This window comes from Uranotaenia lowii, chromosome 1 (genome assembly GCF_029784155.1).
Source record: "Uranotaenia lowii strain MFRU-FL chromosome 1, ASM2978415v1, whole genome shotgun sequence".
In the NCBI taxonomy this organism is placed as follows: Eukaryota; Metazoa; Arthropoda; class Insecta; order Diptera; family Culicidae; genus Uranotaenia; species Uranotaenia lowii.
This window is the reverse complement of record NC_073691.1, coordinates 129756435-129782787: the sequence shown is the minus strand read 5'-3', so window position 1 is coordinate 129782787 and position 26353 is coordinate 129756435. Positions and strand designations below refer to the sequence as shown.

The following is a 26353-nucleotide window of genomic DNA, read 5'->3' as shown; positions in this document are numbered from 1 at the left end:
AGCCTTTTCTGTAAACCATGGATGTGGATCAACCTATTAATGAGCACCTTGTTATAATCCTTTTCTGGCAACTGTTGGAAAGGCTCGTCAATGAGGAAATGTCCCGGTGTAAGAGGTTCGAGATCATCTGGATCATCCGTCAGGCAGTTATCTAACTGTACCAAATGCGTAGTCTTATCCTCAAACGAAACAGCGAACTCTCCAAGAACCTTCAACAAATGTTTTTAGCGGACCTTCAGCTGCTTCCCAAAGTCCTCCGAAGTGAGTTGCTGCTGGTGGGATGAAATGCCATTGAATATGATCGTTAGCGCATTGCTTGAAACGGCTTCTTGCTGTTATTTAATGCGAAGTAGCTTGATCAATTCTCTTGGATAATTCCGTGCTCCAACGAAGTTGGTTACAATGTCCGAAAAATGTCGTAAGGTTTGGAGAAAGCATTCCGTACAAAGGCATATGAAAACTGCTACATAAGTCTTCACCGCCGGTTTTCTGGGTGCTAAACGAATAAAATCAGGCCCGAAATAATCGACATCTTTCCTTAAAAATGCTCTAGCAATGGTGACCCGTGCTTGATGTAGTTCTCAGTTCTGATCGAAAACACTTCATGCAATTATGCACTGATGTGGTTATGTTCAAATAAAAGCGTTGTAAACGGTCGTCTTGCTGGTAACACTATTGGGTGCTTCGTATCCTCCGATTCCGAAGATCTGCCTAGTCTTCTTCCAACGCGCTTCCTCCAAATCAGTTCGTCAAATTCTTCGAATTCCAGTAAACTGCTAGGGTTTGGTTCTGATTTTCTCAGAACACGCATTGGCGACATCCAGTAAGCGGTATTGCGTATAACTTTGGTAAAGGACGAGAATTTTACCACATACTCCTCGCCAAAATGTGTTACACAACTGGTGGCTGGGATAGCGGAACGTCGAACTTCCTCTTCGGCTAATTGTGACTCCAGGCTTCTTGGCTGCCTCGGGAAATGATTTTGCTCTAACCATTCAGGGTCCTTCCACCAAAGGTTCCATCCCTCTATCTTTTCTGGGTCCATACCGCGTGAGATGAGGTCTGCTGGATTCTGCAAGCCAGGAACATGTCTTCATAGATAGTTTTTGGTGAGTGTTTGTTTTTTCGCAACACGGTTGGCAACGAATGTTGACCAAGTTGCCGGGATTGCCTTCAGCCATTGAAGAACACACGTTGAATCCGTCCAAAAGTGCATGTCAAGCTCTAGTTTTATTGCTGCCCACTGTCCATAGTACATGGGAAATACCAGGTAGGCCATTGCGCTTAACCTCACTTCAAAGCTCCGTGTATGTACACAGCATGCTTGCATACTAACAAAAATAGTTATGAAAATTTGGCAGTTTTATATAGAACTAGCTGATTTTACCCGGCCCTGCTCGGGTTCATGTAAAAAAATTTAATCAAAATGAGTCGTTTGGCTTTTCTAAACTACAGAAGCTTTGAATGATGAATATTCTGAGAAATTTGACCGATTTTTGGTCATGTTATTTTAGTTTTCTTTAAATTTTTTAATGAGATTATAAACTGTGTTTATCGTTTTCATGTTATTGGAAAACGTATAGATATTAGGTTTTCGAAAGACATTATTTTTACCCACCATTTTTTAGAAAGCTTGAATAGATATTTTTATCTTAAAATGATAAAACTGTTTTTTTAATCTTTCTTATCCCCCATCTAATAAAAATCTCTTCTGTAGATTATCCCACTTTTCAAGATGTACCCCGTACATTGCTAAGGTTTATGTTAAGGTTTTATTTACTTAGAAATTTCTAATAAAACTTCAGAACCTTGTTGAAAACTCTCTTTGCGTTGTAGTTGTGCTTTTTTTCGCTGTTTAATTTCACACTGTCTTATGATCAGTTTTAATTAAATTGAATGTTCCACTAACAGTTATTAAAGTAATCAAGAACAAATCATTTCGGAACTGAAATCGCTCATTTTATAATATTATGATAAAGGTCTTTAGCTCTATTTAAATTTTTCAATTCTTGAAAACAATTATCTAAATAATTATTGTTTAGAGTGACCACTGTAAAGATTATTAGATTCTACTTGTTTGAAATCGCAGTAATGCACGGCTGAACATTAAGTTTTCTCAAAATTGGATGGTAGAATTGAACACATTGATGACTAAAACTAACTCAAAAGTTATAAATTGACCAATGAAATTTAATTGTATAAAACTAAAAACTAAAGATTTAATTATATAATCAATTTTCAAATCCCTCGTTTAAATTTCCCGACGGCTATCAAAGCATTGCAATCGTAGCCTTCAACTTTTGACTCTAAATCTTATTAATTTTTCTTTCTCTAAGAGGAACTCTAAAAATATGAAAATGGTTGGTTTTAAAGCTGGATTTTATAAAAATCGGTCCATTAGTTTCCAGCACTCAGTCTGAATAGTTTTTCAGCTGAAGAAGTCAATTCTCTGTTAACTTTTCAGTTCACTGTATATTCTTGTAGTCTCTCAAAGCCCCCCAGCGGCCGGCGGTAAAGAGCACTTTGAAAACCACTACATTTCAAGTCAATATATTCCTAACAGGCTAGTTGTATTTTTTAAACCAAAATGTAGGTTCATTATTTCTTCCAAATATCACGTACCGATAACACGTGCTTTAAACTGTAGAAGAAAAAAAGCTCGCCAAAACTATCCGCCATCAAATTTTCCATCAGTAGCAGGCTTGGATTTGCTGTCCACTACACATGAACTCTGGCTGGATGGTTGTTTCTAATGCTCGGCCCATAGTGATGGTGAAAAAACCCCGCCAAAGAAAACGAAATTCGGTCGACAAAATGGGTGCCATGACTTTTGGTTCGTGAGAAAAAAAAACGAAAGTTGTATGGGAGGGTCTCTTTTCTTAGGTGGGAGGGGCTCAGAACTATTACTAAAACCTTACCCTGGTCCAAAAACACCACTGTACCAAATTTCATGCTGATTGGTTAAGCGGTGTGGATTTGTATAAGGTGCATACAAACATATATAGTCCAACTCATATTTAGGGGAGAGTGGGGATACTTGATCCCCTTTTCTTATTTTCACCATATCTTTTTGGAAAAATTTAGCAACTCACCGTCTTTGACATTTTCTGACAGCTTGTAACTTCAAGTTTCTATGCTCCAAAAATTAGAACGATACTTGAAGCCGTTGAAGAACTAGAAGCATTTTCGTGGGAGTAAAAAAATTGCGATTTTTCTGAAGTTAGGGGAGACTTGATCCCCTATTGAAGGAGACTTGATCTTTTAATCAGGAAGCCCTAATCCTTGTATAAAAATCAAACCAAACCCCAACATAGAATGTTAATTGACTAATTTGGTCATGTTTGTTCTCATTTCACAATTTTTAGCAGACATAAGAAGAAAATTCTATAACTTTGTCTCAACGCTATTAATATTGCATACTTAAAGGCGCTATTTTTTATAATTAAGAGAAAATTAATTATTTTTGCTCTTTTCTTCAGACAATTGTTTGATAATTATTAGTTTTTGGAAAAATATACGTTATTTCGTAATCAGCAATCATAACGATCAATTCAGAGGAAGAATATGCCGTTTGGAAGGGGGATCAATTGTACCCAACTCTAGGGGATCAATTGTACCCATAATCAACATTTTAGAAAACTTTTTCTGAAAAAAGTTGAGAGTTTTCCATTACTTTGAAAATATGGCATTATGAAGTTCATTTTACGCTCGAACGATTGATACATTGGAACAAATATTTTTTTCATAATTTTCCCATGTAAGGAACATTTTAAAGTGATGGAAAAAGATCTTCAAGTTACATTTTGTGAAATTTTTCAAACAAAGTTCAATTACTCAAACAATTATTTTGTTAAATTTTTTTAAACTACAAGCATTGTTATTTTGCTCATTTTGGCACATTTTTCTAGAACATTTGATCTTTGTAAGACATTCCAGTTTCGAGATATAGCTAAGGAATCAAGTATCCCCAGGGATCAAGTATCCTCATTCTCCCCTATATATTAGATGGCAATCAAAATTATTAATTTCTCCGTCGATAGCTATTCGATTCTTTTGAAAAGGGCTTCAGATTAAAGATTGTTTCTTTAGGCTCATCGGAAACTATTTTTTGCATTGGATTTTCGGATCTGAATCATAAATAATGAGCATTCAAAAAACATTTTCCATTGCCGTCCCTCTTTTTTGAGAGTAAGCAATGTAATATTTTCTTATGTCCATGTAAAAAATTTGATAAACGTTCTAGAATACATCATATTTCTGTGATAAAAAGTTAATTTGTTTGAATTTATATTCAAATCGCACAAGAAAAAGGCAATAAAAGGCGAAAATATCACCAAATTTTAGTTTAAAATCGACAAAAAGCCCACTGCTTATTATTTTTTTGGTGTTGAAAAACCAAGTATTGTTTGTTGCATTAAAACGCATCTGTGCATATTTTTTTCATAATTTTAATGCTTGTAAATTTTGAGAAAAATGTGATTTTCTGATAAATTACATTTATCAGTTTTTCCAATAACTATTTTTCGAGGCCTCTTACCAATACGTTGAAAGAGAGCGGAATAGCCTACCTTGTATATTTCAAAGTACTCTGCCCACTGTCTCGGAATAGATTGGAATTTCAACGGCGCCACCTTCGATTTCGATGCTAGCAGACAAACGAGAAACTTTTCTTCGACGTCCACACTTCTTATGTATGCGCATGCTATTCTCCGCAATATTATTCTCAACAATATTTTTGATTATTCAAATTATTTTTTGTATTCCAGGCACTATTTCCTACCCGTGAGAATTCCTGCAATGGTGAAATTGAACCGAAAATAATTGGTGCGTGGCTGCCAAACAAGTCCTAAAGTTTTCACCGCTGGGTCTATATTGATGTATTCAGTTTGCTGTAGGGCTAGATCATCTGGATCAACCTCTCTCAGGCCGCTGTTGAGTTAGATGCAAACTTCCTTAGGGGCCATTCAAATATTACGTAACGCATTTAGGGGGGGAGGGGGTGTAAGAGTTTGTTACGCTTTTTGGATTTTGGATAGAAAATCTGAGACGAATGTGTTACGTAGGGGGGTGGGGGAGTTGAGAATGACCAAAAATTGCGTTACGTAATATTTGAACGGCCCCTTAGACGAAATCCCCCACTATTGGTTAATTTGATGAGATCATTACACAATTTGATAGCTTATTCTTCCAAATCCGTAAGGAGTGGCTTCCAACGTCCATGGCTTCTTCTAGGGCCCTTGATGCTGCTGGGAATCGATGATGCTCTTCGGTGGCAGTTGTTTTAGTGTTCTGGTCGTTAAGACCAAGCCCACCGCAAGTTGCTATTTCGGTCGGTATTTTAGATGTTTTTATTGGTTGCGTTTTTATCAACTTACTTGTTTTCGCACCCATTGTTGCGATCCAAGTAGGTATTTGTGTTTGTTTATTTTCTGATAGCGACTACCGGCTGCGTTGCTACCGGGTTGCTACATAAACGCATCCTGTAACAACCTACTGCTCGAATGCTATTTCTCGAATCAAGTTAGCGACTGTTGGTGCGATGATGGGTTGATAGATATGTTGCTGAATGTACTCGATTCGAGGTTTAGCAACCATTGGTGGGCCTGGTCTAAGAATGGCGCCGGTTTCGTGCCATACGTTACGATAGCCAATTTAAAAGTTTCCACTCCCTTCTTAGGGTCTGCTCTCCCCGGGATGCTTTGTCAAGGCATGTGCGCTTCATGAATTCCGATCTGTCTGAACATTTTTTTTAATATTCACAACAACCATGATTTGTTTCATCCGACTGTGCATTATGAGAGCACGAAGCTTGTCCTGGATTACGGTTCCAACCAATAAAGCCTCGTTTAGGGATATTCCGCTCCTACTTTTAGCCGCTGCATCGAACACAACTCAAACCTTGGTGGTTGTGCTAGCCTGTTTGATAACTGGATGATGAGGAGGATAAAACCACTTTTCTGTACACACATTCACCCTGCGCATGTGTCCAAGCTCCAAGTATTCCTCCATAAACCCGTGGTACTGTTGACGTAGTTCTGGTTCTCTTTCCAATCTACTGGATTGAAGTCGACGGAAAGCCATCTCCTGTGATTCGCCATTGTTTCCCAATACCTTCTCGTCCTTCGGTAGTGTAACGGTATATCGTCCAGTAGAACTTCTGTACTTGGTTAGCGCAAACTGTCTACTAACAAAACCAAAAACGAGTTAGAAGTTCATCGAGATCCATCTTGGAAGCCGTATTACAGATAATGCGTGACGAAGAAGCTTGACTTTCTACCGAACCTGTCACCAATCAGCCAAACACTGACTCAATCAGCATGGGTAAACCTTCGTCCAACGGAATCTTGATCTGGCTCGAGAAAAATAAAAAGAACCATATACAATGATGTTGGTTTGAAAACCGCTTACAAGAAATCCATCTGCTGAGAAGATTTGATGTCCTTGACCGTACGACCGCTGACACCTGATGCTTGACCGTGGAATTTGATTGACCGATTCCAAGAACAGAAATTTTCGACGGTTTTTGAGACATCTTCATAAGCTGACAGAGACCTTCTGTCATGAAGTTGCACTCAGAGCCCGAATCCAATAGAGCTCTTGCCTGGAACATCTTGCCTGCATCGCCTTCCTCTAAGACGACAGCTGTAGCTAACAGAACGGTTGAGGAATGATTCCTTGCCGTTTTTGTTGAAACGGATCCTGAGTTGACGGTTGAGGTGGTTCCTGAAGCGAATTGATTAATGTTGACAGCAGGAGCGTATGGTGTTTTCCTCTGCATTTACGACAAACCTGGTCCGATCTGCTTGATGTCCTCTTGATGGATGGAAACTTGATCGAAGCAATCGTTGCCTTTTTATAAGTTCCCATCTAGTGCAGTTTGGTTCGATGCTGGTACAGTTTGGTCGACTCTCGTGGTATTTCGTTCGGTTATTTTTGCTGGTGCGTTTTCTAGTGTGTTCCGCATGAGTTTTACCGTCGTTCCAATAGGGTGCTTAATTAAAGCTGAACTTTGAGATTTAAAATGTTACTCGTTTATGGGTAAGGTCGAGTCTATAATTCAGTATTGATATTGATATCTAAATTTAGGGCTTTCAAGATTTCTTCTGGAGGATGACTCTTCAAAATGAGATAAAACTTGTTTCAAATTGCTACACACAAGCATATTGAATTCGTGGTCATTTTTCCGGAACTTAGAGATGAAATTCCTTTTTTTTACCTAATCTGCACTATTTCTGTGATTTACCAGGTCTGGAATCCCTTGTTTGTTGCCTCGACCAGCTGAAGTTAGATATCACTATGTGATGTTGTAATCCTCCAGTCTTTAGTCGAGAAGGTTCAGACCTTAGGGCGCGCATTGAAAATGGTCTCTTCCCTCGGAACATCAGCTCAACAAATCACACCTTATAATTCCATGGCTCATCGCGACCATCCGTGCCGCCTCGTGGAGCTTTGTGTGTCGGAAGAAGCTTAGTGGGGCAAACCTTCACGAAGAAGGCAAAAAGTTCTCCCCAAAGCACTCCCTAATACCCCGGACGTTGGACCAGAATCATTTACATCGGATTCTGGGCTGGAAAGGAAACTAAGTCCGAGTCGGTATGGGAATTTTGTTAAGCCCTGTGGCTCAATAGTTGATGCACTTGTCGAGCGTTTGTGGGGTGGTGAGTTGGTATTCAGCTAAACCAACAAGTTTAGTACATGAAAAAAACTAACCATGGATATGATGATACAACTTCTGGATACCGAAAACTTCCAAGGGGGCGTGATTGCTCAAAAATTTAATTTATTTATAAAAGTTGTAACTCAACCTGGTGTGCAAACGTTCTCCAAAGTCAACCAGAAAAAAGTAACCGCCCTGTCGGAAGGCACACAGGCGAGCTACTCGGAGTAAAACGAATGTTTGCGAGAGATTATTTGCCAGCTGGAAATTAGATTCCGTCGGCCAGCAAAAGTTTTCGACTGCTGCGACTTGTTGGAACGGACGAATTTTCATTCCAGTCACTCCCATGTCTTCCTTTCGGTTGATCGTGTGGGGAATGTGTGTGTGTTGAGATTTGTAACAACTAATCTCAATTTTCACTCTATATCCTATGCAACATTTTTTTTTACGAGCGCCTGCAGAGTTGCTGCGGAGCTGACCATGAAGCGGGGCAACCATTTAAGAGAAAAGTTATGGATTTTTCCTCGTTCGTAGTTTTTTTTTCTCTGTTTAGAATAGAAAAAAAATAGAGTCTAGCAATGCACCCAATTGCGAATAGATTTTTTTTAGGTTCTTTCATTCAGTGATGCCATTTTTAGATTTAAGTTGGCACTAAGGGTTGGAAAAAATTATGACAACTAAGCTTTACGTGTTCTGAGGGATTTTTGATTTTATGCTTAATAAAGCCAGGTAATGTGATGAATTGATGGGATCTATCTTTCATTAAATCTAAGATTATTCCAAAATGGGATACTTCCTTTTGATGATAGCTATGTTTCTATTTCTCGGATATGAAAATTATTGACAGCGTCATCTTTTTTAGAAATTGAAACTAAAATGTTTCCTAGGCATTTACGAACGATATGAGAAAAAGTGCAAAAACCCATCAGCCCTCAAAGTTGGCAAAACTGGGCTGGCAAGTCATTCTTTACTCACTTCAATTTTGAGACCTTTTTGGTAATGTTTAAACTTCTCAAAGCGAAGAGGAAACAAAAAACAAACAAAAAATTTAAAGTTCAATTTTTAAGATTGAAAAGTTAACAAATGAAAATATGATATCCAAGTACATTTTCGATAATGCTTACTGTTCAAAAATTAAATTGTCTATTGTCAATTTGAGTTCTGGTTAATAAAAGTAAAGATTCTTTTCAAAGCTTCAAGGGTTTTGAATTGAACACAGATACATTTCTACAAACTTATGATACAAATTTTAAAAAAAGCCAGATGTAACCTCATTCAAATACGAATTTAATGTAAGAAAGTTACTCTCAAGAAAACACGCTCTAAATTTTTCATGTTGCGCAATGTTTCAATATTTTTTGCAAAAGTTTAAATTTTCGTGGAAACAAAAAAGTGTAGCGTTATAAATAAGTATTGCGCTTGTTTGATTTTGAGCGTGTAGTGATTGGGTTAACCCGAGCAAAAATTCAGTGTTTAAAATTAGGAGTGTGAAATGTCAAACACGCACAAACAGGAAAGTAAACATAAACAAAACAACATCGTGGTCAGAAAAGGCGCAAAATTGAACGGCAAAGTTAGTTTTGACTCCAGTTTCGTGCCATCCGCTCATCCACCGGACTACTCCGCGATTGCAGGTGAGCAAATGAAAGTCGGTTAGCGCGAATCGGATGTTAATTCTTCCCAACTCCCAAGCAACGGTAGAGATGAATGCGACAATATCCTGCCACGACGGGTCATGGCCAAACCGAACAAAGCGAAAGGTAGAACCAGCTTGTCGATACCGACGGCCCCATTGGATGACTGATGAATTAGCGCTGCTGAAATTCTTGAGAAACAACGAACCAACGTTTGTTTTTCGCGTTGTTTGGGATCTGAAATCGTTTTTTTTTTTTGCGAACTGATCGGCCGGAACAGATTCCTCAGACAGGATAGTCTGAGGTGCTCCGTCGGAACAGACGTCGGAGGTGCTCCGGGTCATTGTCATGCACCCGTGGAGCAGTGCAGCCAGTAACAGTTGCCAGATTCTGTGATAAAGAGTGTATCGAAAATTAACTGTAAACATATTTGGGCATTTTACTTACTAACGTGTGAACGCGCACAATTGTGCTCACCTGTATGTAGCATCTTGATCTGTCAAGAGTGAACCAGCGCTTTGTTTACGTTTGAAACATTATATGACTATGATTGAAATATGACGAATTGGTTGGGTATCAATTACTCAAAAAAAAAGCTTTTAGGAACTAAATTTGGACCTTAATAAATGCCTTCAAAAAATAAAAGGGGTCTTAATCTTATCACTTTTACTTCTACCGAAAATACAAGCCGGCAATGCTGGCCGCACAGCTGAAAACAATTTTCCAGGACACAGTACGAGCCCTCCCAGGAAAACGCTTCTCTTACTAGCTCGTCTATGAAAGTATAAAATGGTTTGCAAAAGCTCTTTGTTTTTAACTAGCTTTTTAGCGTTGAAAGCATTCCGGAGAAAAAAAAATTCGGGGTGCTCATATATATGAAGTTGCTAGCGTGAATGTGCTGTTATTTTGTTCATCTGCCTACAAAACTAATTCGATACCGACTACCAAGCCAGACCAGGCCAGCCAACCGAAAACATCCAATGCAATGTGGTGGAGGCTCCTTGCAGGCCTTTGCATAGATGGAACTTTCTGTTGGCATGAGAGTTTTTGAACTTTGGAGATTTTTTTGCCTACATTCTCCTAGTTTTCCGGCTGCCTGATTTTGGTAATGGTTTCAGACAAAAAATCAAATGCTTTGAGCACCTGTTTTTAGACTGGTAGATGTTTTTGCATCTTTCCCTTCCTTGGTATTCTTATTTGAACAGACGCCAGTTTTCTAACCACTATGAATTTCCAGAACTGACTTTGAATTTTGGCTTTTGAATCTGGTATCAGCCTTCAGAATCTTCAGGTGAACCTGAGTGTGTCTAACTTTATACAAAAATTTGTGTCAGTTTATCAACAGACATAAAAAATCTGAATCCAAAATCAGAAATATGAAATCCGAATCTAAAATTTGAACCTGAAATCTGAATCGGAAATCTGAAATCTGAAATTGAAACCTGAATCTGAAATCTGAATCTGAAATCTGAATCTGAAATCTGAATCTGAAATCTGAATCTGAAATCTGAATCTGAAATCTGAATCTGAAATCTGAATCTGAAATCTGAATCTGAAATCTGAATCTGAAATCTGAATCTGAAATCTGAATTTTGAAATCTGAATCTGGAATCTGAATCTGAAATCTGAATCTGAAATCTGAATCTGAAATCTGAATCTGAAATCTGAATCTGAAATCTGAATCTGAAATCTGAATCTGAAATCTGAATCTGAAATCTGAATCTGAAATCTGAATCTGAAATCTGAATCTGAAATCTGAATCTGAAATCTGAATCTGAAATCTGAAATCTGAATATGAAATCTTAATCTGAAATCTGAATCTGAAATCTGAATCTGAAATCTGAATCTGAAATCTGAATCTGAAATCTGAATCTGAAATCTGAATCTGAAATCTGAATCTGAAATCTGAATCTGAAATCTGAATCTGAAATCTGAATCTGAAATCTGAATCTGAAATCTGAATCTGAAATCTGAATCTGAAATCTGAATCTGAAATCTGAATCTGAAATCTGATATCTGAATCTGAATCTGAAATCTCAAATCGGAATAAAACATCAGAAATTTACTAAGACTGAAGCGCTAAATCTTAAACTAAAATATCGTTTCTTTCGTTTTTTTAGCACAATTCAAATAAACCGTGGAGCTTTTTGAAATTATGTATTGAATTCCTACAATCCTGATTTATTTAGTCTCTTTGTCGATCCGATCGTGATGTTTTTATCTAATTATCAATCGCCGAAGCGCTTTTTGCCATTCAAAGAAAATCCTAGCAAAAGAATTTCGGTTTGTATTCATTCTCAAAAACCGTGTTCGTTAATGGAGGCTAAATTACGTTCCGATATATTCCAATGATAGAAGAAAAAAATCCATTTTACTTCAACGAGTATTTACATTTGCAATGGCGAAATCCAATTTGAACTTTTACCTGCACCTTCCCAAACTGTTCCCTTCCTTTTTTCCGATAGCATCCGCTCAAAAATGGCATCAATGAAAGAAAGTAGCTATAGAGAAGAACTGCAGTTTTACCGCTTTCGAAAGATTGTGTAGGTACTCACACCAGGCAAAACATCGTGCTCCAGGAAGCGATCGGACGAGTGGATGTGTACAATAATTTTCCATTTTCCAGATTGAATTACCCATCTAGGGGTTTTCTGGCTGCTTTAGCCTTTCAATTTTTTTTGGTCGATCCAGGGACCTGGGAATGCAAAAGCAGGACAGGAAAGGGTAGGGCACATCTTTGAAAAGCCGCACATTGATTTTCTCCACTCGTTCCGAGCAGCGCCTCGAGGTAGGCAACATTGTTTTTTTTTTTGTTATCCCTGTTCGGTTTTGTTGCCAATGTCAATGGACGAAAATGGTCCAGGCGCATTTCCCCAGCATAGAAAAGCATCTGAAGAGTGCAACTTTTTGATGTTCTTAGATTAGGGCTGGCTGGAAATAAGATTGTGCACTCTTTATCGACCGTTTTGATCCTTTTCGATGAAAAGCACTTTCAGGTTTTCGATGTTACAATTTTTGAAACGCATTATCTTGATCAACGGAGATTATCGATCTTGTGATCTTTGAACAGTTGCAGCTTTTCTGAGGTTGAAGTCAAGAAATGCTTTAAGTTACGGCGCTTAAAAAAATATAACTTAGTTTGCATTATTTTATTTCAATTTATTGTAATATAAGGGGTATTTGTAACGAAGAAAAAGGAATAATATCACATCTTGACAAATTGACTTGAAAACATCACAAACAGTGTTGACTGTCGATTCTCCTTTGAAAGATAGACGAAGCTTTAAAATGCAATGAAGTGATTCGAGATGAAGTGATTCGGGATGAAGTGATTCGGGATGATTCCGAAATACCAATGTTTTTTTGTTTTTAAACGGCTGTTTTGTTCACTCCCTGAGTAGGTAAATGGTACCCGACCTTGGCACCTAAGGCATGGTTTACCCTTTTTTTCAACATTCCAACCTTCCTGTTGAGTGCACCATAGAACATCCTTTGAAGAATTTTCTTGCTAACTTGCTTAGAGTTCAACAAAAATATGTTTTCTCTATGGAACTTTCAGTAATGTGAGCAAAATGCATGCAAAGTACTCACTGCGGTGCTCGAATTACTTGGCCGCCGTACCAATTGTTAGCCGTTTCGATGATCCGATTCTTGGCCACCAGCAATGTGCAATAGATCTTTACCAACAATGCTCAATTGACAGTTAACAGAATCGTTGGCTATTCTGAATATATGGCCACTGACAGAATGACGTCAGCTGAGCGTAAAGTTCTTTGCGACGATGAAACACCGGGCTTCACTCATACAACAAAAAGGCTTTCGAAAACATTGATGAAATTTGGTTGGAAGGGAAGCACAAAATAAGCTTTCATTTCAAAAAGTCGGAAGTCCATAATTTCCGCAATTTTTTTTTTAATTTTTAAAACTTTAAACTTTTTATTCATTTAAACAAAGTGGTGATTATAAACACCTCAGGTTGTTTCAGAATATTTGTGTATGAACAAGAATCATTGGTTTATGAATGACAAACAAACCTTCATCAGGGGGACCGATTCAGAAACGAATTATGTCCGCGAGTGGTTTGAACTTTCTCTTTTTTATGAACATTAAATCCCTTTGATGAAATCTAAACTAATATATTTTGTAAGCAAACTTTTTAAAATGAACACTTCAAGAAATTTCTCCAATATGTATACAGTTAGTTACTTATGAAGGACTGATAAAATCAGAATAAAGCCAATCAATCTAGGAAAAGTATTTCAGATGGCAGAGTTTTAAAAAAAAAGTTGGTGTGGTTCAGCTGCCGAAATATTGAGGTAAAATATTCGTATATGGCCCCGATTGATTCACATTCTTCGAAATTTTTTAAAGAGATTTCACAGTTCATCATTTTTGCATCAAGTTTTTTTGGACAATTTCATCAAAATAAAAACCAAATACGACTTGAATAGGAGTGATACTGGAAGGTTTGAGCCGTGTCAAATAAACGAATTTAAAAAAAAAAACGACTTGAACGTGGTTGTTGTGAAAGTGGTATTGTAACGTTGAATTGAAATATTCTATTTTGAACTTTTCTCGTCGATTAGATTTTTCCAAATATTGGAAAAACTGGATTGGATTTTCTCAGTTTTCGAGAATTTCCTGACTTGAATGCTAATTGGACAAATTCAGTAATGATTAGCCTAACGACAGATTCATTTACAACATTTCTATGGTTCTGTGCATCATGATGTGTTGTCATTTGTTATCATTATCATTTGTCATCATTGTTTAAATTATTCCTTTTGAGTTTTTAAAGATCATAAGTTGATAATAAAATACTCTAGGAGACTTGCGATTGCGACACATAGGTTTATTCTCACTACCAAACAACTATCTTCAAATTGTGGAGTTTGGCTTCATGAAGTAAGAAATTGAAAAATTCCTTGAATGGTATTTTGAAATTTTGCCCTTTTGAATTTGTTAGCTGAGATTATGAGCTTTTAGCAAGAGTCATCTCGAATGCCCGAGGCGTTGCGCAGTGGTTTGACACGCCAAATAGATATTAGAATGTATACCTTGCTAAAACATTTTTTTAATTCGACTCACATATAATATTTTAAGAAATAATTGGAAATAAAACGATATTTTCCTGAACTTCCAACTTCTGCTTCCAAGAAAAAAATAAGTATAGTTTCCAAGAAAAAAACAGAATGAGTATATGGTTCCCAAGCAATAGAAAACGATTCCAAAACTCAATTAATTATGTATTTTATATACTAAAGTCATAAATTGCCATCGATCTAACAGTTTTTAGATAAGAAAAACATCTTAAGTCTTCTGAGTTGCTTAATTTCACTTAGTTTTTTTTTTCGAACCACTGTGTTCTGTAGGAGACCACGTGGCATTTGCTCGGCAGACTGCAATGCAAATGCTGTTCGCACGCATACCAATATAACTTCGATTCATGGTTCCCAAATAGCGAATTTACATTTTCTATGCTTGGATATGACTTTTAGTTAGTCGAATCACTTATGTTCGCCAACTTATTTCGAAGCTCAAGTTGATAAAAACGGTTTTATCATACAATCCAATTAGTATGAAAACATTTGTGCGTTATTTTGAATGAATTTTTAGGGAAAACATTAGCCCAAAAATACCTCTTTAATGAACTTTTTTTTTCAGCTTCCAACACTGGTGGTGTATTTCGATAGAAGTTGCATGCCAAGAAAAGGAACAAAATTAGTTTTAAATTTTTATTCAAAACCTGAATAAATATTCATTCTTTTGTTTTTCTAGTATTTTTTAATTTTTGCCGAGTTTAACTGTAGGCATGAGCCTATTTATTGCAAATTTTGCAAATGAATGTCCGCGTTTGAAATCGCATGTGAATTTAACAGTTGCACTAGAAAGGTGAGTTCATCTGATTTTCATACGGTGATTTCCAACATAATTGCCTCGGATGCACATCGAAAAAGAAGTGCGTCTAATTACTGACCCAAGCAACCAAAAGTCCCATAAAACAGGTACAAAAACGCTTACTCAGCCCCATAATTGATATGAAGTACCGTCAACTGGGGCACTATTCACAGTTAATCAAACCCCTTATGCATCCAAAGTTTGAAGTTTGATGGGACAACAAATTGGCGTAATCAGAAAAATTATTGGTTTCTTCAGTTATTTTCAATTTTCTAAAAACATGCGATTTTCATCCTCCTCAGAAAATGGGGTAACTTGCACTAAACTTTGTTTTTGATGAAAAATCTTATGAAAACGGATGAAAATGTATAGTTTTTTTTATAAATTTGCGATGACTTTAAGATCATTACGCATAAAAACACCATTTGCAGTGATTTTATTTTTCAAAACTTATTTTCAGATTTTCTCTGAAAATAAGGGTGCTGCATACATTTAGGGGTAAAACAATACTACTAAAAATTGTAAAAGCCGAAATCATAAAAAAAAATGTTTAGATGAAATAAATTTCAATGTTGACAAACGCGTGATGAAAAACAATCATATTCCAGTATATGGAAAAGAGATTTACAAGGTGTTTCTTTGATTTGCATTTTGTTGCATTTAACACTTGACTGGTAACTGAATTATAAAAATATGTATTTAAAAAAAATGAGTAATTGTTTAAAAAACTATTTTTACATCAACAGTGTTGATATGGGATGAGGAAACCAGTATAAAATTTGTAGGTGATATTATTAAGCTAGGCTTACCAGATACTTTCAGAAAAAAGCGGGACATTTCATGACAAAAAAAGCGGGACACAGCCGAAAAAAGCGGGACATTTGAGAAATTATTAAAAAAAATAGCTTAATTGTATTGCCAAACTTATTCGTATACCGTACCGTCAGTCAAAGAAGAGTTCATAGAAAAAACACTAAGGGTTTTTTTTCGCGGATTGATTTTGCTCAGTTTTTCTTACATGACTTCAATTTACACATTTTTTGCCATGAACACGTTTATTTCCACGGTTCTTGCTAATCAACACGTTATTTGAGAGAAATATTTCAAGACCTACATGTCAACGCTTGAAAAACCTTTGTACAATAGAAAATATATTTCAAATTTGTTTAAAAAATTTGAAAACTTAAGAAAACATTTTTCATTGTACACAACTGAGTAAAAAAAGTGGGGAATAAAAAGCAATTTAACTACTCCGTAAACGAAAATTACAGAGTTCGGTAATTTTTTACCGAATTCCTAACATATGTAAATTGTTGAACTGTTCGGTAATTTTTTCGGTAAAAAATAAACGAACATCAGTAAATGAAGAATCGATTTACCGATGTTCGTTTATTTTTTACCGAAAAAATTACCGAACAGTTTAAAGATTTACACATGTTAAGATTTCGGTAAAAAAAATTACCGAACTCTGTAATTTTCGTTTACTGTGTTAGATTCTGCCGAAAAATTGTGAACTAAAATCATTTGGAAGCAACTTATATAATATTTTGTTCAAACCAAAGTTATTTACATTGCATTGGTTAAACGTGCTCCAAGAACGCTTAACATGATTTTATTGCATCTTTAGGGCTTTTCAGTATTGTCTTATGCAAACTCTGAAAATTTAATACTTATTTTGTGAAAAAAAAACGCATCCGAAAGATTTTTTATGTTGAACCAATGAATTGAAATAAAGGATAAAGTTTGATTTCTTCCAGTATAAGTCAGTGAATTTTGTAAAAGTTTTCCACGAAAAAAAGCGGGACATTTTGAGGAAAAAGCGGACGGCGAATAGTGGTTCAAATCCCCAAAAAGCTTGAAAAAGTCCATTTTTCAAGTAAGCGATAACAAATTTTTTTTATGTTGGAATCGAATCTCCAATTTTCAAGGAACGTTATGTTGTAATTAGATATTTTATAGGACCTTTTATACACCTTCCATGGAACAAACATTAACGACAATTTAAACACAAGAATTAAAAATAGATTTTTTTATTCTTAACCCAAAATAACTGAAAAAAGCATATAAATCTTTAAAAATCTATAAATGTCTATACCGAAGTGATATTTTATAATTTAATTCACAGTTTGGAGATGAAAAACGTCCTCCATATCATGAACTTACAAAGTTTCGCTTGATTGAGAACCCAAAATTAGATGATAAGAATTTATCGATTCACTCTATTGATTTTTCGGAAGCAAAGATAAAGCTTGCGCTGCCGATCGCCGTGAAAAATTATATACCGTTGGATAGGTGAAAGCCTTATCAAAATCATATCTTAAAATCAGCTGCTAGTTTTTGCTATATTTTGAATACGATGTCTTTGAGTGAAACGCTGTTTGGTTCAAAAAAGAAAATTTTAAAGTATTTATACAGAGGGAACCAAGCATTGTTTGCTTCGATGTATATGCAAATTCACCATTAAACATCAATTTTAATATTTATACAACTAACTTATATGAATTTAGAAGACCAAACTTAATTTTAACAAAAATATTAATAAATAATTCAAAAATATTCAATTTTCTCGTATAAAACTCAAGCCCCGTTTTGGCAATTATAGAAAAAATAGCAAACTTTGAAAAAACCCCTAATTTCTTAATTTTTACAACTTTTCGCATATAATCTTTAACAAAATAACTTTCGATTTTTTAAATTTTGTTTGAAAATCATAATTTAAAAAAAAACTTTCTTATGATGCAAGAAATCCTGTCAACATCATTTTATTATCATAAAAGATAACTTTATCACATAACATTAAATTAAAAATTGAATCAGTGTGGTGTTCAGCTTTCAGCGGCCTTTAAATTCAGCTTCCAAAAAATCGAAAATGAGCAAAAAAAAATCTAAATTTGGGGGCTTATTCTGCGACGCGAGTGACGTGACTCACGAATTTTCACGTCTTCATCCTGACTCCAGAAAATGCTTTCGAAAGGAAATTTTTGTATCGATGAGCTCTCAAGACCAATAACAGCATATTTGAACGAAAATTTCGAGCCTAGAAAAGCTATTTAAGCCAGCAAAATGATATGAAATTTCGTAAGTCACGTCACTCGTGTCGCAGAATAAGCCCCTTGTATTCGTTTAGGCGTTTTTTTTTTAAATGTATAAATTTCCTACTCTTCCAAAATTAAAACTCATTCCCCTAGCGACTAACCATAGCACAGTTTTTTGACATTGGTTTTTGGGCTGTAATTTCCACGAAAACTAACACAAATAATCGCGATCTATCTTCAGCTGCTAAGAAGTTGCTATTTAAATTTTCCCAAATTGTTTCCCAATTCATCAGTGGTAAATTTTCTTCAATTTTTGGAATGATCTTTTTTAAATCAATGAAATACCAATATAAAGCTCTGACATTTGTCAATGAAAAGTTGGTTTTTAAAATAATCGTTTCTTCAATCCAAGCTCTCCCATTCCTCGGTAAAGTTTCAAATGATTTTAGGTTAAGGAGATAGACTTCATCCAAATTTTCATTTCCACTGGTTTCATAAAGACTATTGCGGATAAACCAAGCTTTAGCATTACTCTCAGGATCTATGAAATTTAGTCCACCTTCTTCAGGTCTTAGATATAACTGATTCATTTCTATTTCAAAAATATTTTTTTCCAGAAAAATTGTCCAACTGCCTTTTTTTATTTTAGCTATGTGTTGATTAGTAGGAGGGAATACTTGTGCTACAAACCAAAATTTAGATAAACAAAGACATTCAAATAAATTACTATATCGATTAAATTCATGCGCGGATCTACGGGGGGGGGGGGGGGGGGTGATGGGGGTGATCACCCCCCCAGGCGGAAAAAAAATCATCAGTAAAATGGTCAAAAAAATTTTAATTTTTTTTATAAACAGTAGGTATGCACGTGTTAACTTCATGTTGGCTTCGGGCGAGAGAAAAGGATAAAGCTTGCACCACTTTTTAAGGAATTTCCTTTAGCATGACAGCAGATTGGTTTTTTTTTAACCAATATCCAGAGTTGTTGTAAGAGCCAGTACCAGAAACGTCGCTTGATAGTGACTAATTCTGAATTATTTCTTGAAAATACCTAAAAGAAGCCAACATTTATTTTGAAGTTGATCATAAAGTGATTTTTTATTTGTGCATTTTTACCAGTTTACCAAACTTGATGGTTTTCTAAAAAAATGTTTATTGGGTCCATAGATGAAAATTTTCAATAATTGTTCTATGTACGGCTAGAAATATTCGTGACATAATTCTGACATTTTCAGTAACACTTTTTAACTGTGGGAAAATAACCTCAAAAGCGATCATGTCCTTGAACAGACATCAAAGTTTCGGTAACTAAAATTTTGGAGGTTATTTTTCCTTTCCTTATCCATATACGTAGGTATGCGTGCGTAAGAACTGTCAAAAACAAATCTATAGTTTATATTATATCCAGAAGTAGCAACCGAAAATCTGATCGATCAAACTTTGCAGACATCCGGATCTCCTACCGTTAGTCTCTGCTTTCAGTAACATGCATGCCACCGAAGATGATAAGGTGTAAATACATACCTACATCTGCAACTGAACCATAAAAGCATCGAAATGTTTTCAAGTTCTACTAGCAAATCTGACCTCCAGAATGATCAGATGTTCGCATCTGCTGCAGACCCATTAGTCTATGAAATAGATATGGGTGCTGTTTTAAACCTTACTCAACTATTGATGATATCACAAAGCTTAACATTTTAACTAGACACTGGGTACCTCCACCACAATTTTCGTTTTCATACTCTGAGCATTTGAAAAATCGAAGTACTGAAAAAAATGATACGCAAGTGTAAAGCATTTGTAAACATTCAAAAGTTGGCTAGTTTTTCCCAAAACTGAGCAAGGTTATTTTTGTAAAGTCTATCCGCTCTTTGTAGTCAACCTCACTGGTGGAGTTAATAAAACTGATAAATTTTTGAATCTTGTAACTAAGCCACTGACTTGTTTTTCAAAACTCACAGCAAAAAAAAATGCTGTAAGTATTCGATAAGATAAAGAGAGACGAATCTATTCAGCAAGCCTCTTTAATAAAATAAAAAAAAAAGATTTCTAATCTATATTTTATTTATTTAGATACCTGCCTATTTATTTTTTGTTTTTAATGTTAACTTGTTTTAGATTGTTTTTTGATTCACGTATTTAAATTGATATTTTACTGGAACTTTAAGTGACAAATATGAAATACATTGGCGGGTTTCGATAAGTGATGAAGCAGCATACGGTTTAAAATTGGAACTCAAAAGAGTAAATATTTCGATTAAAATATCGAAACTTGTGTAAACAGCTTTTTTACCCGAATATTGTAATAGTTTAAGTTGAAGTCATACCAACAGATTTATTTTTGACTGAAAATAAATAAAGTACGATTTTAAAAATTAAATTGCTTATGGATTTCTAATCTGATAAAAATAAACAAATGATCATTCCATATCCCCAACTAGATAAATAAACGTAAATTCAACTTCATACCAGTGAAAAAAAAAACATTTGTCTGCGTTTTGCCTAAGACAAATTTGTCTTAGGCAAAACTTTAAAACCATCCACAAACAGATGTACAGAATTCTTGGAAAAAATTTTGTTTAATTGTTTTCAACATTATTTACATGCTGCTGAATTCTCTTCATCTTTATCATCAATATTTTTCCTGTCACAGCTTTTATTTTTCCCAATCACTTAGAAAATTTTTGCCATACTTTTTGAAAATTTACTAAATCACCCCCCTAAGAGCAAGCTCTAGATCCGCGCCTGATTAAATTAATATCACGAAACTTGCGGCGGATGGTTTATGGTGTCAGAAATTTCAATTTTGTTTTTTCCAAGTTGAATACTAACTGGTTTGACTAAATTTTATTGAAAATTAAGTGCATTTTATATTGATACCTCCCGAATAGTTGTAAAAACGTGAAAAGACTTGAATTCAAAGTTCGTGATTTGAAAGGGCCAGTGTTACGCCACCCGGATCTTTCCTGGCCTATTTTTCAACTAGGCGAGCGTTCAATTTTGAAGAAGCGCCTCATGTATACCCATAAGATAAGTGGATTTATTGATGAATTTATTTCCAGTTGTACGAGGAGATTGATAGATATTTGAATTTTTGAAATATGTATTTTAGACTATTTTCTCCATCAATATTTTGCACCTGTCTTGAAATATTTCACCTTGTTAAACTTCACATCCGACTGATCCAACCTTTTTCATAAATCTCGTATACAAATTAACCCAAGAAAAGGCGTATGGTGAAAGTTCCTTCCTTTGAGTGTTGCTGTAATGGCTACGTATTCTCTCAAAAATTTTATGAGCATTTATGTTGAAATAACCAAATAACTGAACCCATATTTTTCTCGCCTGCAAATTCGACAAGTAGGATTTTTTTTCAAAATTATTAGGCGACAATGTATGATGGATAGTGAACTGATTCAACTTTATCACATAAAATGATCTCAAATAATGATGAGTGCAATGTAGTAATACAATATAGTATTGGGAAGCTTCGTAGATTGCAAAAAATAGCTGTAGGCCAGCCATCTAATTCATTTTATTCAATGTTCAGGATAATAGGTCGAGATTGATTGGAAATGCTAATTTTATCAAATTATTCACAATTTCAAGCGTTCCTAGTTGAATGCGAGACTTGTTTTCATTGTAACACTAAAATAAAATTATGATTATGAAATTTTTTACTATGGACAAAATCGAGATGAATGATACCAAAGCAATCGAAATGATTCCATCCTAAGCAAATTATCTTTTGTTAAATCTTCAACAATAATACATTGGTACAAGGAAAGTAAAAGATTTTTTTATGATTGATGAAGTTAAAACAAAGTCATGCTTATATTAGCCTGTAAAGGTTTTTTGTACTTCTTTGAAAAAATCTATCATAAATAACAAACATCAGATTGATTTATTGGTAAATGTTATGATAAGCTTGCCAGATTGCCCGGTTTTATCCGGGTTTGCTAGGATATTTGATGCAAAATTTCGAGAAAGTCCGGTCCGGCCCGGTTGCCCGGATATCGTGAAAAAAGTCCGGATATTGCCCGGATTTTTCCACAATTTTCACAAAGAAACCAAAAAAAAAAAATCAAAGTTTTTGAGTAAGTTTCAGCAAAATCGATTATCGGTATGGAAATTTTCAACGGTTGTTTCAAATAATTTCGTTGATTTTTTTTATAAACCTTTAAATATTTAAGTGTTCCAAAAAGTTGTTGGAAGTCTGCAATTACATTAATAAAATATCAATTTCGATTTTTTTGCATTTTTTCTTTGCTTTTATATATAATAACATCTAAATTTTGCCCGGTTTTCGGATTTGAAAAATTGAAATCCATGCCCGGATTTTGCCAGGTTTTTTTTTGAAAAAATGCCCGGAATTGCTAGGCCCGGATGGGAGTGGAAAATTTTCTGGCAACCTTATGTTATGCATTATGATTAATCAAAAAAGTAATTATTGATTAAAAGAAATTATTTTTTCGTGTTTTGTAAAAAAATAATTTAAAATATAAAAAATCGTTTGAAAACAAATTCAATATAAAGAGAAAGCATTGGTTGAATAATGTTTACAAATAAGGAAATTCAAGCGGGGAAAGAAGATGTTCAGTACATTTTTTGGGTTATTTGTTGAAAATAACATGAAACACAATACATTTGAATTATAATTTCTAACATTCCTTTAGAAACCAATATAATTTTAGGATAAAAACTACAGTTTATTAGGATCTTTACACTAGTCAAAAGTGTCTCCTGCTCATATCCTTTCACCTCATCCCAGAAAAATTATTTGCTAGGATGCAGAGGTGACCTCAGTCCTAAAGCGCATAACTTTCATCCCTTTCTAAATTTTTCCCATCTATCTATTGACTGCTAGGACGTGGCCGGCGCCGTTATTGATGTTAAAAGAGTGAACATTAGTTTTGTACAATGAGAATGAACTACTTATCCCAAGTACCATTCTTTTGACCTTTGTACAAAACTGATGGCCTCGGTCAATCACGCTGTAGCAACCATTGGCGATGTGGAATCATTTCTACTGAGCCACGCCTGCGATCATGGTGTTCGAAATGCATAAATAAAAATGATATCAATCAAGATATATTCGTAAAAACCATTTAATTTAAAAAGTCAGCAACATGTACAGAACCAGGATTAAAAAATCTTTTCAAATCTAATGTTGAGGCATTTCGGATTCAATGATTAAAGGTGGATGTGAGTAGTCAATCAAGCTAAGCTAAGCTAAATTCATGTCACGAATTTTGCTGTGCAGTAAAATCATTTTAAACAATTCTTTGAATATTTCAGTTAGTTATGTGTTAGCTAAATTTCTAAAAAAAAATCCGTTTTTTAGGGAAGCATCCCAGAAATAAGAAAATTAACACAAAAATGCCCACGGGAGTGTAAGCATCGAACTCGAAACAACTTTCTCAAATCATCTTTCCAGTTGCACCACATTGCCATGAAGAAAAGTTTTTGCTCCGAAGCTTTTCTACTGCCGGTAATCAAAAATTAATTCATACCAGCTTACCATTATATGCTCGCTGGCTGCCTGGTGCATGGCCAAGGATTGATTCCTTCCTCTTTTGTCAGGTGATGGGTTCGGAAGAAACGAAAAAATGTTTTTTTTTGTTTCATTCTGGCATACACAAAGCGTAGGGACAATATCATTTGGCGCAATGCTCCTTAACACCAATATTGTGCAAATCCTATGCCAATCATTTGCAAGTATCTTCATGCCGTGATTGGAGAAGATTCTGATCTGTGGAGGTGAACTGTTTCGTCAAATTAATTTTATATTTTTCAATTTTTTCTAAGATTCAAGCAATAATTGCTCTTCCATTTTTTCTCCGCAGATGCATGAAAGCCGAGGTGCCCCTTCGGTCCCTTTGGACCTGGAAGTTCCCTACAACGATGATTTCAGCCTAACACGCAACCATAACCTCAACTTTAACTATAAGAACCAGATAATCACCCGTACCAATGGTGGCATAATCGGCGGAACGGGGCCAGCCGTCACCAGCAAACCCGGCGGAGGTCAAACTGTCAATCGAAACATCAACACCAACCTGCAGGACCGTTTCAATCCGCCCCCGCCACCGCCGCCCCCACCGATCAACAATCGTAAGAATCACTTTCTCATCAATACGTACAACCCGAATGGGGATTCCAACCAGCGAATCTTCAATCGAAATCGAAACATCATCGGCAACGTGTACGACCAGCAGCAGAATCAAAACGGAAGCCTTAACTCGAACTCCAACCCGAATCACAAAACGCACGTCGAAATTATCACGAAAAACGGATCCACCAAGAAGAACATTATCGTGAACAACTACGATCCGGATGTGATCATTACGGGGGGCAATGGGGGCAATATTAATCTGAATGTGCGCAACGAGCTGAACGAGCAGAAGGCCGCCTTCGCCAATTCTTTGTACGATCGGAAGAGCACGTGTATGTTGTATCTGCAGGCAGATCACACGTTTTCCCAGAAGATGGGCTCGGACGAGGCTAGCATCGAGGCCATTACAAGGCACGTGCAGCGTGCCAACATGATCTACAGAAAGACTGGTAAGTATCGATGAAAATTTGTTTTTTTTTCGGATCCAAATTGGGATCATTTTGAATCCGCAGCCCTATAGTTCGTACTATGAATTTAATTTCATAAATTTATGGGATGTCATAGCGTACGTTGACATCATTATTGGAAACCGACACTTACCTAAACAATGCAACCTTTACTTCTAGGACGACGATAGACACATTTTCAAAAAAAAGCGTAATTTAGTAATTAAAATTAATCATACCCCGTAAACCGGAACCGAAACTGTTTATAGTTTTTGTGCCAATTAATTTATTATATAAAGGAAATTTTCCGCTGAACAACTTTGTCGAACTGTAACTTCGTACTTTAATAGACAAAAATTTTATTAGCTGTTTTACGGGGATACGTCTTTTGGCATTGATAAACAAAAAAAATCAATTGACACCACTGCTAGTGCCCCGCGAAGTATTGCATGAAAAATAGTCATGCAATGCCGTGATAGGCATCCAGCAGTGATGTCAATCGAATTTATTGTTTATCAATGACAGAAGACATACTCCTGTTATACAGCTAATAACTTTTTTGCATACGAAGTAATGGTCTTCAAAGTTGTTCAGCGAAAAATTTTCTTTAAAGAATTTAGACAAAAACTATTAGCAAACTCGGTTCCCCAGAAGAAACAAAAATAATATAGGGTTTTCAGTACAAAATACTCATTTTTCCCATACAAACCTGAAAGTTCAAATTTACTCATAAACGTTACTTAAAAATTCTGCAAAAATTATTAGTTTTGAAACAAAGCGAAGTTTTTTAGAACCCAGGGTTTGAGAAATTCCAAAATGACTCTCAAAGTGTTGATAATATACCATTCGGTTTTCTACGCTATCTCACAACGCGACGGTATTGTTCGCAATTTTTGACAGATCAGAGCAGTTGTTCAATTTTTTGGGCCTTAAGATATGGCTCAGTTGGCAAGTAAGTTGCTTCCTGAGCAGATGTCCGTGAGTTCGAGCCCAAGAGTTGTACCGGATAAGTTTTTGAATAACTTTCCGCCAACTGTAACGTTGATAAAGTCGCGAATGCCACAAAGTTGGTAAAACGACTATAATCGAAACAAAAAAAAAAGTTGTTTAATTTCTTGACCAAAAACTCGTAGGTAGTTATTACACGGTGTCTCTGGGAGAAAACTTAATTTATCGAAAATTAGCATCGCTAATATTTGCACCATTCGACAGCTGGGACTTTTCTCTGTCGTTTAAACCTAAATTTTAAATAATCCATCTAGAACAATTTATTTTTTTGAAGATTTTTTTAAACCTTTTTAATGGTTTTTTCAAAGACAAAATCATACTACTCAATATGAAAATGCTTGTCTTCCCTTCAGCATTAACCCAACTCCATATGTCAAAAAATAATTTAATAGGAAATTTCTCTGACAACATTTTTGTACCAGACATCAAAGTGATACAAATTGATAGAAAAGATGGGAATGTCACAAACAGAGTGATTATAATTTCATTTGAAAAATCTAATAAAACTTCTCATCACTGATTGTACCAAGACCAAAAATAGTCTTCTACCAACTTAG

At 35.5% G+C, this 26353-nt stretch overlaps 1 protein-coding gene across 5 annotated transcripts in view; it reads left to right on the top strand.

Annotated features, from left to right (window-relative positions):
• The window catches only part of LOC129740007 (disintegrin and metalloproteinase domain-containing protein 10), a 776101-nt gene that overhangs the window by 488494 nt on the left and 261254 nt on the right, over positions 1–26353 (top strand). For all 5 annotated transcript variants that reach the window (XM_055731588.1, XM_055731585.1, XM_055731587.1 and 2 more), the window contains exon 6: positions 24074–24791. In XM_055731588.1, coding sequence (XP_055587563.1) covers positions 24074–24791 — 718 coding nt within the window. The remainder of the gene's footprint in view (positions 1–24073; positions 24792–26353) is intronic.